The 13479-nt window shown below is 38.8% G+C and overlaps 1 protein-coding gene across 19 annotated transcripts in view; it reads left to right on the top strand.

Moving 5' to 3' along the window:
• The window catches only part of PTPRK (protein tyrosine phosphatase receptor type K), a 630811-nt gene that overhangs the window by 584077 nt on the left and 33255 nt on the right, over positions 1–13479 (top strand). For 12 of the 19 annotated variants that reach the window (XM_053285989.1, XM_053285978.1, XM_053286049.1 and 9 more), the window contains 5 exons: positions 3719–3903; positions 5629–5716; positions 8590–8666; positions 8863–8880; positions 11893–11929. In XM_053285989.1, coding sequence (XP_053141964.1) covers positions 3719–3903; positions 5629–5716; positions 8590–8666; positions 8863–8880; positions 11893–11929 — 405 coding nt within the window. Of the gene's footprint in view, positions 1–1803; positions 1816–3718; positions 3904–5628; positions 5717–8589; positions 8667–8862; positions 8881–11892; positions 11930–13479 lie in introns of all 19 variants that reach the window. The other 7 variants (XM_053286010.1, XM_053286021.1, XM_053286121.1 and 4 more) reach the window with 2 other exon arrangements.

The following is a 13479-nucleotide window of genomic DNA, read 5'->3' as shown; positions in this document are numbered from 1 at the left end:
TCAGTCCCAATACTGGCAGAGATCTTGTTGGCAGGGACTGGGCCTTTTCAATAACAGCCCTCCATCTTTGGAATTACTTCCCAGAGGAACTTTGAGAATCTTCTGCCCTGAAGACTCTTAGAAAGAGCTCAAACATCTTCTGAGAGGCATTTTAAATCTGGTTTTAATCAATTTTAGCCTTTGTACTGTTGCTTTTGATTTTTGTTAGGGGTGTGTGTGGATCGAGGTTCGTGGTCCAGTCTGAATGCAGAATGAACTTTGGTTCAACGAACTAGTCTGGCGGTTTGAGGACCGGTGAGAGTGGTGCTGGTGCAGCATTGGCACTCACCTGGCCTTCACGACATGCAGGCTGCTCAGGGAAGCACCACAGCAACAGAGTGGTGCCTGGAGTGGTGCCTGGAGTGCCTGGAGTGGTGGTAAAGCCGTTAAGGACCTGCTTATTTACTTTAAGAGGTGCCGCTTGCCACCAACCTCACTGGCCCTTAAACCACCAGACCGGTTTGTTTTTGGGCCAAACCCGTTCTCAGAACCAATTTTTGGTCTAAATTTGGACCAGACCACTAACTTCAGTCTGCGCACATCCCTAATTTTTGTCACTGTTGGTTTTAATTGTTGATTTTTGTTGTAGTTCCTTATCTTTATTGCAAGCAACCTTGAGCAGCAGTTTGCTGGAAGGGCAGGATAGAAATAAACAGATAAGACTCACTCAGAATTTCATGACTGGTTGAGTATGTGAACAAGAGTCTCCCATTCCAAATCCAGTCCTCTATCAAATGTACCACACTTGCCTTTAGCAATATAATAACAAATTAGTTAAAATATAAAATTTCCTTCTCTAAATGACCAGTAAAATTCAATCCACTTGATTGGGTGCTATTTTTCCAGTGCTCTTCATCAAGAAGTTCTTCCTGCCATAAAGTCACTACACAAGTATATTTGATGTGACATTAGAGCTATCAAAACCTCCAAAGCAGTTAGGTGAAACAAATCTTTTGACATGCAAAGGTTAATCTGTTAGAACTTTAGTGAGACAGGCAGCTGTGAAGAGGAACCCCAGGGCAAAACTGAAAGGCGGCCTGACAGCTTCTGCATGCGTTCACATCACAGTGTGGTTTTCATTTGTGCTCATTGACAAATATTGTTTATGGGAGGCAAAAGAAAAGTCTGTGTCTTAGTTGGAGTTCACTGTGGCTCGTTGTATCAAATCCATTGTGTACGTATGGTCTACGTACGTATGGTCTATGTACGTATAGTACGTAGCTCCTTCATTTTGCATTTGAAAAAGTTTTTGTGTGTGTACTATAATTTTTCACATGTGTGTTGTTTTAAAATAGTGCAAAGTTTTGTAGACTTCTGTTTGGTTCTAAATTTATATATTTCTGTTGGGTTTCTGTTCAGGGTTTTAAAGTATGAATAGTACTTTTGTTTTTTAAGTTAGTACTGTTATGGAATTGAAACTGCCTTATACAGAGCCATTGTCCATCCAGCTCATTAGTGCAGACAATAAAGCACTGGATGGACCAATGGCTCTGTATAAGGTGGTTATACAGAGCCATTAGCAGTGGCTCTCCAGTCTTTCAGACAGGGGACTTTCCCAGCCTTTCTTGGAGATGTCAGCATGCAAAGCAGGTGTTCTACTACTGAGTTACAGGCTTTCCTCATCTCCTAGAGGGTCGGTGTGCCTCCCTATCATGGTGCTTCCACAATGTTTATGTTTTTACTTTGACTATTTTCTAACAGAATGCAGATTACAACTATATCTCTTATGTTTTATTTGCTTTCTTATGCTTCAATGGGTTACAGTCCCAATAACTGGTAAGTATGTAACAAGAAATTGGGTAGAGATGCCAATGAAGTACTTTTTGTTGCAATATATATATGGCTTAATGAATGACATGCCACATTTAAAGGACCTTGACATGATATTCACACTATTAGTTGGTTTAATGAAGCACACAAACATTGGAATTAAAAGCTCATGTGATGGTTTAAGGATCTGGGTTATTTGCTTTAATGTAAGAACATGATTGCCCTTCTAGTGTGTCAGTTTGACTTTGATGCAAACATTCTTTGATAGAATTTGCCTGTTTGGAAGTCACCCCAATTCCACCCCTTTATCATTCAGTGTAATCAAGGTACAAACATAACAGACATTTCTCCTTGATAGAATTGGAACAAGGTGGAGCAACTGAATATGTAGAATTTTCATACAGAGCACAAATGTTCAGCCTTCCAAATATGTCACTTCTGTATTCTGCCCAGCATCTAGCAAAATACTGGTGCTAAATAAATGTGAAATTATAGCAGATGTTGTAGAGGTTGATATATTGACCATTTGCTTTCTAATTATCTTTCAAAACTCTGTCACACTCTATAGGAGCACCTAGATTTCTTTCATATATTTCTTCAATAAATATGTTTGGGGCAACTGGCTAGGAAGAAACTGAGACTTAGCTTAATGATGCTGGAGAACTGAATTCTAATATTCAGTCTGAAGCCATAACAACCAACTAATAATTTGATTGAAGCATGTTCCTATCTCAACAAACCAGGGTTTCCATTGATGTAAAAGGAATTGATGTTCTTGAAAAGTGATGAGACAGGATTTAGCAGTACACACGGATTCTAATGTTGTAATTTAGCTGTGGTCGATTTATACTGTGTACAATGTTTTATTATATTACAAAATACTATATTTTGTAAACCACCTTGGACATTATGTTAATAACAAAAAAGTGGGATATAAATGTCCATAATAAATAAGTGAATAATGTACTGTCATAGTCATATTAACACATAGATTAATTACTTTTGGATGACAATAAGAAAATTTCCAGTATATACATTTTGCAAATAAATACCTATAAACCTTATAAAATAACTTCAAAATTATCTCACTGGATCAGACCCTCTAGAAGCACACAGTTCAGGCCCTTAATGTGATGGCCATCAGTTCTTAATTGCGGTGCATGTGCCTAAGAAGAGAAAATACCATTTGAACCTCTCCAAAGGCAGTATGTGATCAGTTTACAGTCATCAGTGAAGCCCATTTTAATTGTGCCTGGTATTATCTTGAGGTTAACTGTTTTTGTGTAATGCCTCACCATATAGATAAGGTGGTTTTCATTATGCAAGTTAATGATTGCCTCCATGCTGAACCCATAAAATGTAGTGTCCTTTAGTCCAAACTAAGATTGACACCTTTGCTGGAAGCACTTCCTCTCAGCTCAGGCTTAAGGGTAGATAGAATTCAGAGAGCAAGTCTATATGAACCTGTAACACACTTTGAGGTTACTGAGGCCTCAAAAGACCATACATAAGAGAAGGTTATTGAACAGTCAGAAATACAGGGAGCATATAGAAGTTGCATTGATGTTCCAAGCAGCCTCTAGGTGCATCGAGTTAAATACAATAATTGGGGCAGATTTGAGCCTCTTCTGGCTGTCAGGTTGGCCAGCTCAAACTGACTGAGAATTGAGAGTTTGAGCATTTACTGCTGAGCAATTAATTTGCACTTTCATGTTTTTTGTGTGTGTTTTAAATACTGTCAGAATACACGTGTTGCTTACATATTCCTTGTTCAATAGAAAACAGCAGCATCCAAAATAGTTGCACAATGCTGCAACAATAAGCTAATGCAAAACTGGACTGTAGCTCACATATTTAAGTTTCACTATGATTTAATTGTTGTTAATTCTCCTGGATCTTAAAACCACAGATGAAAACCACAGTGCAACAGCAGAGTCAAGTCGTCTGTTAGATGTGCCTCGCTACCTCTGTGAAGGAACGGAGTCCCCATACCAGACAGGCCAACTACATCCTGCTATCAGAGTGGCTGATTTGCTGCAGCATATTAACCTCATGAAGACATCTGACAGCTATGGTTTTAAAGAAGAATATGAGGTAACAGAATATGTCAACAGTTCCTTTTTAAATGACCTCGGAGAAAGAGGCCCTTTGAGAGCACAGCTTCTTATTTGCAATGAGGGTTCTTAATTACAAAAAATTTAAATGAACATTTAATAGGATTAATTTTTTAAATCACTTCTCTTCTTAGTGAACCATTAGTCAATGAAATAATCTGAAAGAGAACTGATCACTTCCATTGTATTGTGAAAAAGTAGAAAGAAAGAGGAGATCAGTGCAATCATAGCATTGGGTGCCTGCTAACTATAATTGGCAAATCAGGAGCCAGGGTCAGTTTTCTTGTTGTGGGGAATTGCTCCAGGAAAGGGAGGAACTTCTGGTAGGGAGTATTTGAATTCCTTTCCTTTCCTGGAACAATTATCCTCAACCATTGTTAAGCACTGTTAAGCCATCAGTTGTAGGCCCATACAGACATTCTTGGGAAAAGGTAGACAGACAGAAAGGCAGGAAAAGGGTATTATCAGTGCATGGTGTGGGAATTGCAGTGACAGGCTCAATTTCTCCACCTAGTAATCAGATCTTGTACATAAAGCTTCCACTTGTAGAAGCTATACCTTTTGTTGGGATATGTACCATGATACAGGTATGGGATAGCTGTATGCAGGGGTGTGTGTGTGTGTGTGTGTGTGTGTGTGTACCTTCCAAAAAATGCAGAGTATAGATCTGGCATGCAGAGCCTGCACTCATACGACTTCTAAGTACATAGGTTATTTGATCAATAGATGAGGAAGGGACCGGCAGATTGAACTGGTTGTATATCCCTTCAAGAGTCTCCATGGGGCTTATGGTTAAGGCTAACCAGGTTTTTATTGAGTTTAAAACATTTCTATACTGCCCAAAGCCTGGTCTCTGGGTGGTTTTCTCTCAACCTCTCTGGAACCATGTGACCAGAAACATTAAGTTTTCTTAGTCTCAACTAGGGTATTTTGGCTATTTCCACACAAGAAAAATGTGCAGAGTCCTTGATTAGTTCCTTATTTCAATTTCAGGTGCACAGCATATTATTTCATCACTTCAATTTACCCAGAACTGTGTGGATTTGCCTTGTTAGTGTTTTGTATTTAGCATGTGTCCCAGAAAAAGGCAGCATGCAGACATAACTGCTATTATTTATAAGTCCTAATCGCATCCATTAGTGAACAGTGGGGTGTAGAAAAAGCCTATACCAATAAACGCAAACAAGTACTAAGCAGAGAGTTGACCTAGAAGATCCCCAAGGTTTCTTTCAACTCCAAAATTCTATGAACAACTCTTTTGCAATCTTCAAGCTGCTTTGATGTCTATTCCACCCCATTCCGAAGACTATTTTTGCTATGTAGGAGCTGATTCAGAACAGAAAGCTTAATAGGCAATGATGCCAAATTAAAAGTTACTTTCATTTGTTTAAGTGGTGCGTGGGGAATGGCAAAAACACCACCAAAAACACAACCAACCCAGTTAAACAGTGGAAGCCTCCCTTTATTTCCAGATTGGGCCAGAATCTGCTGTGAAGTAGCAGGCCCTCCAATTCCAACTATACTACCACTCCCCTCTGGAGCTGTAGTTTCAGCCCAGGTTTTGGTGAAGGAGGAATTGCCCCATCTCTAATGTATGTGTGTTTTATATTTGAAGTATAAAAATGTTACATCAAATGAAAAAGGAAATTCTGCTTGGTTGATGTGCACTTTCTTTCTTTTCTTTCCTTTTTTTTGTTTTTGAAAGAGCTTCTTTGAAGGGCAGTCAGCTTCTTGGGATGTGGCAAAAAAGGATCAAAACAGAACAAAGAATAGATATGGAAATATTATAGCATGTAAGTTTTTAGTGGATGTATAATCATAAATCTTTATTTCAGGCTATTGCATTTTGATTCTATCCTACTCCAGAAAGTTCAAGCCAGCATATATAGTTCTTGCCCTCTCGTTTTATCCTCACAAGTATCCTGTGAAGTATATTAGGCTGAGAGTAAATTACCGGTCCAATGTGTATTGTAGATATAAACATACCTTAAAATATTAAACATTGTACAAGTGGCCCTTGTCATCCACGGTTCTGGCACCTGCGATTTTGTGTATCTGCTGTGTTGTTTCATAGGAATCTAGTTTCTTTATTTGCAAGGTGAAAACAGGGTTATTTTCACCTATCTATGGTTTTTGAGTGGCCAGAAATGACTTCTGATGTCATTTCCTGCCACCATTTCATAATGCTGAACCATTTTGTGGCTCTTTTCGGGTGGGGTTGGGGCCTCTTAAAAAAGAACAAGAATTGGAGGATTTGGAAATTTGGGAGGCATTGCTGGTGAGCAAGGTACTGTGCTTATTTCTGCTCCCCACTGCTTTTTCTTGCGATTTTCAGCTAGGGATATGCACAAATTGTGATTCATGCATAGATTTGAAGCTAAGCCGGGGGCACCTATAAAAGTGAGGAGAGCAGGTCAGTACCTGATCCTCCACCACTTGCCATAGCTTCTGGCTATGGTGGCAGGTCCCCTCAATACTCTCGTGTGGCGCCTTCCCACCAGCAGCACGAACATGCCATTTGTGTGGTCAGCAATCATGGTCTGCAACAGTGCCATGCCAGTGCCTCACGAGGGTTGCTGGGTGAGCTTCCACAGCCAGAGCCTGGGGCAAGTGTCAGAGGAGCAGGTACTGATTTGCTCTCCTCATTTTTAAAGGTGCCCCGACTGAACTTAAAATTTGTGCAGATCCCTATTTTCAGCACACTTCAGTGTACTTAGAACCTAACCCCACAATTCCCATAGGATTAAGGTCTCTTTATTCGCTGTTTCATTGTCCATGGAAATAAGCAGGAACAGAACACCCATGAATAAATAGCGCCTCCTGTATATAGGTTCAATTAGCGTATATATACACTAATATACACTCCTGTATATAGGTTCAATCAGCCAATTAGTGTAGTCTCACTAAAAGTTACTTGTAGTTTTTGCAACCGAGTGTTCAAATGTTTTATCTAAAAACCTTTTTTCCCTTTCGTTTTAAATTTGACTGAACATGTTGCTAAATTTCATTCATATAGTGACACAATCTCTGATTTTCAGTTATTTACCACTGATACACTCCACTATAGTGATTAGAATCAAAGAAACCCAGCAGGTTTTCCGGAATAAAGTTTTGATAGTTAAGGCCAATGCACAAACAGAATTTGATTATAAGAAGAATGGCATGTGCTATCATGGTACCATTGGGAGAACAGCTGATAAAGGGTAGTTTTATCTGTGCATCCTATTCAAATACTTGAAAGAATATGTTTTTCAAATGTACATATCTCAGTTTTTCAAGAGCTAAGCATGTTAGTGATAGTGGTGAGCCAGATACTTTTCAAGACTTTGTTCTCGTGTTAAAACTGATAACAGTGCCAACAGATTATTCTGTCTATCATGGTTGCTTGGTGAACCATTCTTTTGTGTTTGTACACCACCTCAAATTTTCACCTCTGGGTGGTTAACAGTAACATAAAACAAGTTAAGAACATACACAAAAAGTTAAAACAATTAACTTTTTAAAATTACAATTAACTTGTGAAAATGCTGTGCCTGCAAATGTATGCTAATGTACCAATTCAGACAATACTTTCTGACCAGCCCTCCACTCCCATGTGATTTAAGACATGAATGCACATTTCTGTTGTGACCTGTCAGATTTGCGCTGCTTCTTCTTCCATTTGTGCTCTAGTCATCTACCTCACCGCTTCAGCTCCCGCAATTCTTCCAAATACCACTAGGCTGACTTTTTAAGCAGGTCAGAGTGGACACTTAGGAGCAATTGTGTCTACTGCTTTAGTGAGTTCATTATTCCATGTTTGCACCAGAGCATTGACAGAATCACAAGCAGAGCCGACCCTTTCAAGGCTTCTTGGAATCCTATTGGATCCTATAACCTTCTTGGACGGTTAATAGGTCCTTCAACCCTGTATTGTGATTGCAAGTCCTAGCTTAACCAGATGGTGATCCATCCATTACATTGGAGAAATGACAGGAGTCCCCACCCACGGACCACCATCCTGATCAGAGCAAAAGACCATATTGAGCGTGTGACCAGCATCATGTGTTGGTCCACAAACCAATTGGGATAGGCCCATAGTCATCATGGCAAGCTATGAACTCCCAAGTCGCTCCTCACAACCTGGTCCCGAAATGAACATCGAAAGATTTTTAAAGATATTTAAAGTAGTCTAATGTTAACATGCTGCTGTAACCCAACAAACTAAATGAGGGTTTACAGCAGTAAGATTTCTCTCTGGCAGGTTGCTCTAGATAAATAGTTCACTATGACAAAACAGTTATTTAAAGGGCTATCATGCATCACTCACTGATGCGCAGCTTTCCAGGTATGCCCTGTTTACCGAAACATGTCCCTAGTTACTGTCCACTATTAAGATATGTGTTCTATGGATATGAAACATTTTGCTTCTGTTAATGTGATTTGCAATAGAATGGAATCTTTATTACAGTCATCGACCAGACAGAAATATGTTAATGTGAATTGCCTCTTTTGACACAGAAAAGTCACACATGAAAGTCACTCATTACATGGTTGGATCTGTTCAGTGCTAATGGCTGCTATACTGGTTTCTTCCATCATACTATAGCATTTCAACTTTCCTCCACTTCTGCCTTACTGTACATTTGTTTTGAAGACAAATCTTACTGAAGCAATATGTTTACAGATGACCACTCCAGGGTGATATTGCAACCTGTTGAGGATGATCCTTCTTCAGACTACATTAATGCTAATTACATTGACGTAAGTAGATGGCATCACTTCCTTCCTTTCTTTCCAGCTTCTCTCTGTGAAATTTTTTTGCATGTAATTCCTACAAATTGAATGACAACTTTTTTTTTAATTAAGAACAAAATGTACACTTTTCCTTGTTCTCCGTCCTAGTACTCACTGACATTGTTGTGCTTTCTTTCACATCTGACTTTGATTTGGGCTGTAGATTTGGCTGTACAGGGATGTAAGTACCACTATATGTGAATAACAGCATCCTGTTATGATTATTTAATATAGCAAACATTCTCAGTTGCGTTATTCTTCTAATTTCTTATTACTAGATATATGTGCATGCTTCACTTAATTAACCTCATTTATATATCTGGTCTTCTTTAATTTTCCTTTGTGCTAATATTTTGTTTGTACCTGTATTTTAAAGTTAGCTCAGTCCTTTTAGTCATAAAAACCATTAGCTTAAACCTGCTGAAATTGTCTGTTTAAGAAAAATCATATTTGCTTGATTATTACTTTTGATTGCTTTGATTAGTAGTTTTTATTTTGCATTCCATTTTCATGTGAGAAGCTGGATAGTATGATGTGTAGTGTTGCTCCTGAAAAGAGACCTGCTCATGGTACAAAAGGTGTATGGGAGGGGGGGAAATTGCCTCCTATTTTTAAAAATGGAATTTCTATAACCTTGCTAGATATATTGAATCTTTTCCTTTTGATTCTTCAAGTGTCAGTTCAATAGAAAATATAATATATTTTATTATTTATTTACTAAAATGGTCTTGTATACTGCCTCCTCCAAAGACTCTAGGCAGTGAACAACAACAATTCCAATACCAGTTAATTAAAATAATAATAATTAAGAGCAAACACCTGGCAAAACAGGAGGGTCTTAAGAAAGGCCTTAAAAGCATCCAGGGAGGGGACTGAATAAATCTGGGAAGAAGAGTGTTGCAAAGAACAGGGGTGGCCACAGAGAAGGCCCTCCTACGGGCCCAGGCACCACACACTACACCAGGGCCTGGGCCACTATAGGAGGGCAAGCTGAGAAGACCTCACAGTTCGAGATATGCACAAGATTGGGATAATATATGCACAACCATATATATAGTAAATTCTGAGGATGTGGGGTCCTTCAGAAGGGAATGTTATTTGGCACAGGGGACTGCAGAGGTGGGGGAGAATTTCCGGAAATGGGGCAGAGGCATCTTCTGCCAGCAGGATCTTTCCTGCCCTGCTCCTCTCTGCAGTCTCTTGTGCCAAGTTCCATCCTCTTCTGGAAGGTACTCCTCAGAGGTGTTTCTCTGAGACACTCAAGGGACTGTAGTGAAGAGGAGGGCACAGAAAATCCCTTGCCCAAGCTGTGTTCAACCTGCACAAGCCTAGTGCACGTTGTCTGAGTTTTACCACAGATTATATGAGTAATGGACACTTAACTGAACATTTTCCAATGGAATTGACAGACTCAAAGCTTACTGAAACTGTGGTGAAAAAGGAGAAGGGAGCATGAATTCGCTTAAATGAACAGAAATCTTATAAAGGTGGCATGCCTAACTGAACACTTTATAGTCAAGGGCCTTGTGTATTTGTGGATTTATTTTAGTGCAGAACTTTGAAAAATCTATGGGAATCTACTAATCAGTGGCTGACATCCCCCCCAGTGTTATATGCCTGTAATGCTGCTGCGCTGCCCCCTCCAAAGGCAACATTGGCACTGCACAAACCAAGCAGGTGCACAAACAGCATATCTCTCCCATCTTCCATTTGGGAAGTGCTGTTTGTCCATCATCCATTTTGCGCAACCCCAGCGCTGTCTTTGAAGGGTGCAGCAGCCTTGCAGCATGGCATTACAGACATGTAACAATGTGCTGAAGGTCCACCAGTAACTTCGAGTATGCTTGTAAAAATTTTGTTCAGGCAGGCATAGTTCATGAAGTTTCTGATACAATCATAACATGGTGTCCCTCAGCATTTAAGATAGTTTATCTCAGTTTAGCAAGCAGGTTTCATACAAGTTTCCTCAAAACTGTAAAAAAAAAATTGTGTTAGGTCAATGATTTTCTGCTAAGGAAAAAATACTTTTGCATGTTTCTCAACAAGACCACAATATTGGCATTTCTCAACATGTAAACGGCTGGGTCATCCTCACCGGCTATTAATTTTTACAGTAGTAACTGAGTAGTTCAACCAATTCAATACAATCTGCTTTATAAGCAGGAAATGGTAAACCTGCTTCCCCCAGGGGTATTTTTAAGGATAATCTGCAGTAATACTGAGAATAAACATCAAGGAAGAAGTAGTTTACAAGAGCTTTAGTCCTGCTTATGTGGGTGCACAAAAGAATATGGTATATTTTCTTTACAAGCTAGCACTACTAAGTTGCCTTACTATCCAGTATCATACCAATAGCAAAAGCTAGTTATAATAATTTGTAGTTCATATGCTACTAACACTAAATAGTATTCAACACCACTTAAAGCAATGGAGCATTTCTACCTATTTGAAAAAGTATTGCAGAGAAATTCCAGGAGTACCTATATATGTGTGTAGACATATATACATGTTTTTATATAAGGTGCTATATATACACACCATTTGTATAATTCTAAAATAAATTTTATACAGCTGCATAAAGTGTTTTGTATAACTTTGCATGTAGACTTTGAACATGTGCACACATACGCATTGTCCAGCTCTAACATTCAGCTGTTCTGCTTATTATTTATGGCTCTAATATTTTTTGTTCATTCATAGTGAAAGTTAGTTTTTGCTAATGAAGTTCAATTGTCCCATGGCTTATTCATTGACAAGAAAAATTAAGCCATCTTCATTATAAAAAGTGAAGGCAAAACTAGAGTTTCACTGAACTGGCACCAAGCACAAAGGTGTTATTAAATAATAGCCATCAATTTCACACAAGCCACCTATTAGGAAGCATGATTTTCCCTACTATACATATTACATTAAGTTATATGATTCATCATCAACTCTTAAACATAGTTACTCAGGATTAAGTCCCACTGAAATTGATGGGACACTAATAAATAGAGTGCTGGAACTTGGATTATTTTAAAATCGTTGAAGGTAGGCAAGTGAATATGGCTGGCTGGATTAGCAATGGCACTTACTAGTAGTCTATTTTGATGCCTACAAATGTCTTGTGTATGCCTTCATTTTTCCCATTCTATTCTACTGTTTAAGTAAGCTAATAGACCTTTGTAGAAATCAACCTCTTTTATTGTTTCAGGGATATCAGAGGCCAAGTCACTACATTGCAACGCAAGGTAAAAGCTTCTATAGTAAATATTCTTCTTCCTAATTTCTGCGTTCTCTTGGAAGTTCACAAAGTATAACAATGATTTGTTATATAGCTTGGAATAGGCAAGTTGCAAACTTGCTGTACCATTGCAGTTTCATATACAGTGTCAATTTGTGCTCATGCTTGAACAAAATATTGCATTGACTAGATATGTGCACTCCAGTCCAAACTCTCTTACAGAGAAAGGAATCTAATGGACTTCTGAGCATACCTGTCTTGTAGGGTTTCCCCATTTGGGGATAGCCTTGTACGCACAAAGCAATTCTGTGGGGAGCTGTCCCTCTATTAAAGTGAATGCTGGTACCTGCACACACTCAAGACCTGTGCGTGTTACAGTGGATATGTGGTTTTGGATTGCATCAATGGAGCATTGCACTGATTTCTTTTTTCCTCTTCTATCAGTGAATTCAGTGGGCTAGGTAATAGCTGCAACAATGTGCAATGATACAAGCTAAAGGTAATTTGGCTGAAAGGAGCAAAGTCCCAGGCTTATCTAAAATGTGTGTCCTCATAACTCAAACTCTTATAATTTGAGACACAACTAATCTAAAGTTAGCAGCTGACTAAATTACTCAGAAGTCCATAGAGATTAATAGTACAAGTTAGTCATTGTTAACTTGTCCTATTAATTTAAATGGGCCTTCCATGAAATAATTTGGTTGGGACTGTAGCCCACATTTCTGAAGAAAATAGTAAGAGTTGACTATAAGCAGGATCCAAACTAGCATAGTGCTAACCTAATAGTCTCGTGGTAGCATCAGAACATATTGTAAAGATGTTTTGTGAATAAAGGAACCTCTACTCTAGACTAGTTCTTGCTGATGATGTTTCAAAATTGCTAGCAGAATAGGGCTTACTAGGTGCCTGTGGAACAGCAAGTTTCTCTACCCTTGCACAATCCTATATATTTTGGAGAAAGATGATATTGCTGTAATCTCTTTCCACTAACAGTTGCACAATAGTGTGCAGTAGTGCAAACAGATGTGCTTTTCTCATCTTACAACAATGCAACACTAGTCTGGATCCTGTTCTATTGCTGTAGTGACTTTTGCTTGGTTAAATGAAAGATGAAAAAAGGCTGAAGAGATCGCCAACTCTTCAGTGGAATCAGTGGAACAGATATTACAGTATGAGAACCTTGAAAATAATAGTTCATTTTTTTCATATTTTGAGTCATTTAACATCTCAAATTGTTATTATATTTGTGCAAGCTAAATAAAATTAAGCCCTGTTAAATACAACTGGTTAGATTTCCTATCTTAATATAGAAAGGATAGATTGTGCTGTCGAGTTGGCGTCAACTCCTGGTGACCACAGAGCCATGTGGTTTTCTTGGTAGAATACAGGAGGGGTTTACCATTGCCGCCTCCTGTTCAGTATGAGATGATGCCTTTCAGCACCTTTCCTATTATGCTGCTGCCTGATATAGGTGTTTCCCCTAGTCTGGGAAACATACCAGCAGGGATTCGAACTGACAGCCTCTTGCTTCCTAGGCAAGTTACTTCCCTGCTGCGC

This window comes from Hemicordylus capensis, chromosome 1 (assembly GCF_027244095.1).
Source record: "Hemicordylus capensis ecotype Gifberg chromosome 1, rHemCap1.1.pri, whole genome shotgun sequence".
Lineage (NCBI taxonomy): Eukaryota > Metazoa > Chordata > Lepidosauria > Squamata > Cordylidae > Hemicordylus > Hemicordylus capensis.
This window is presented reverse-complemented; position numbering and strand designations above follow the sequence as displayed.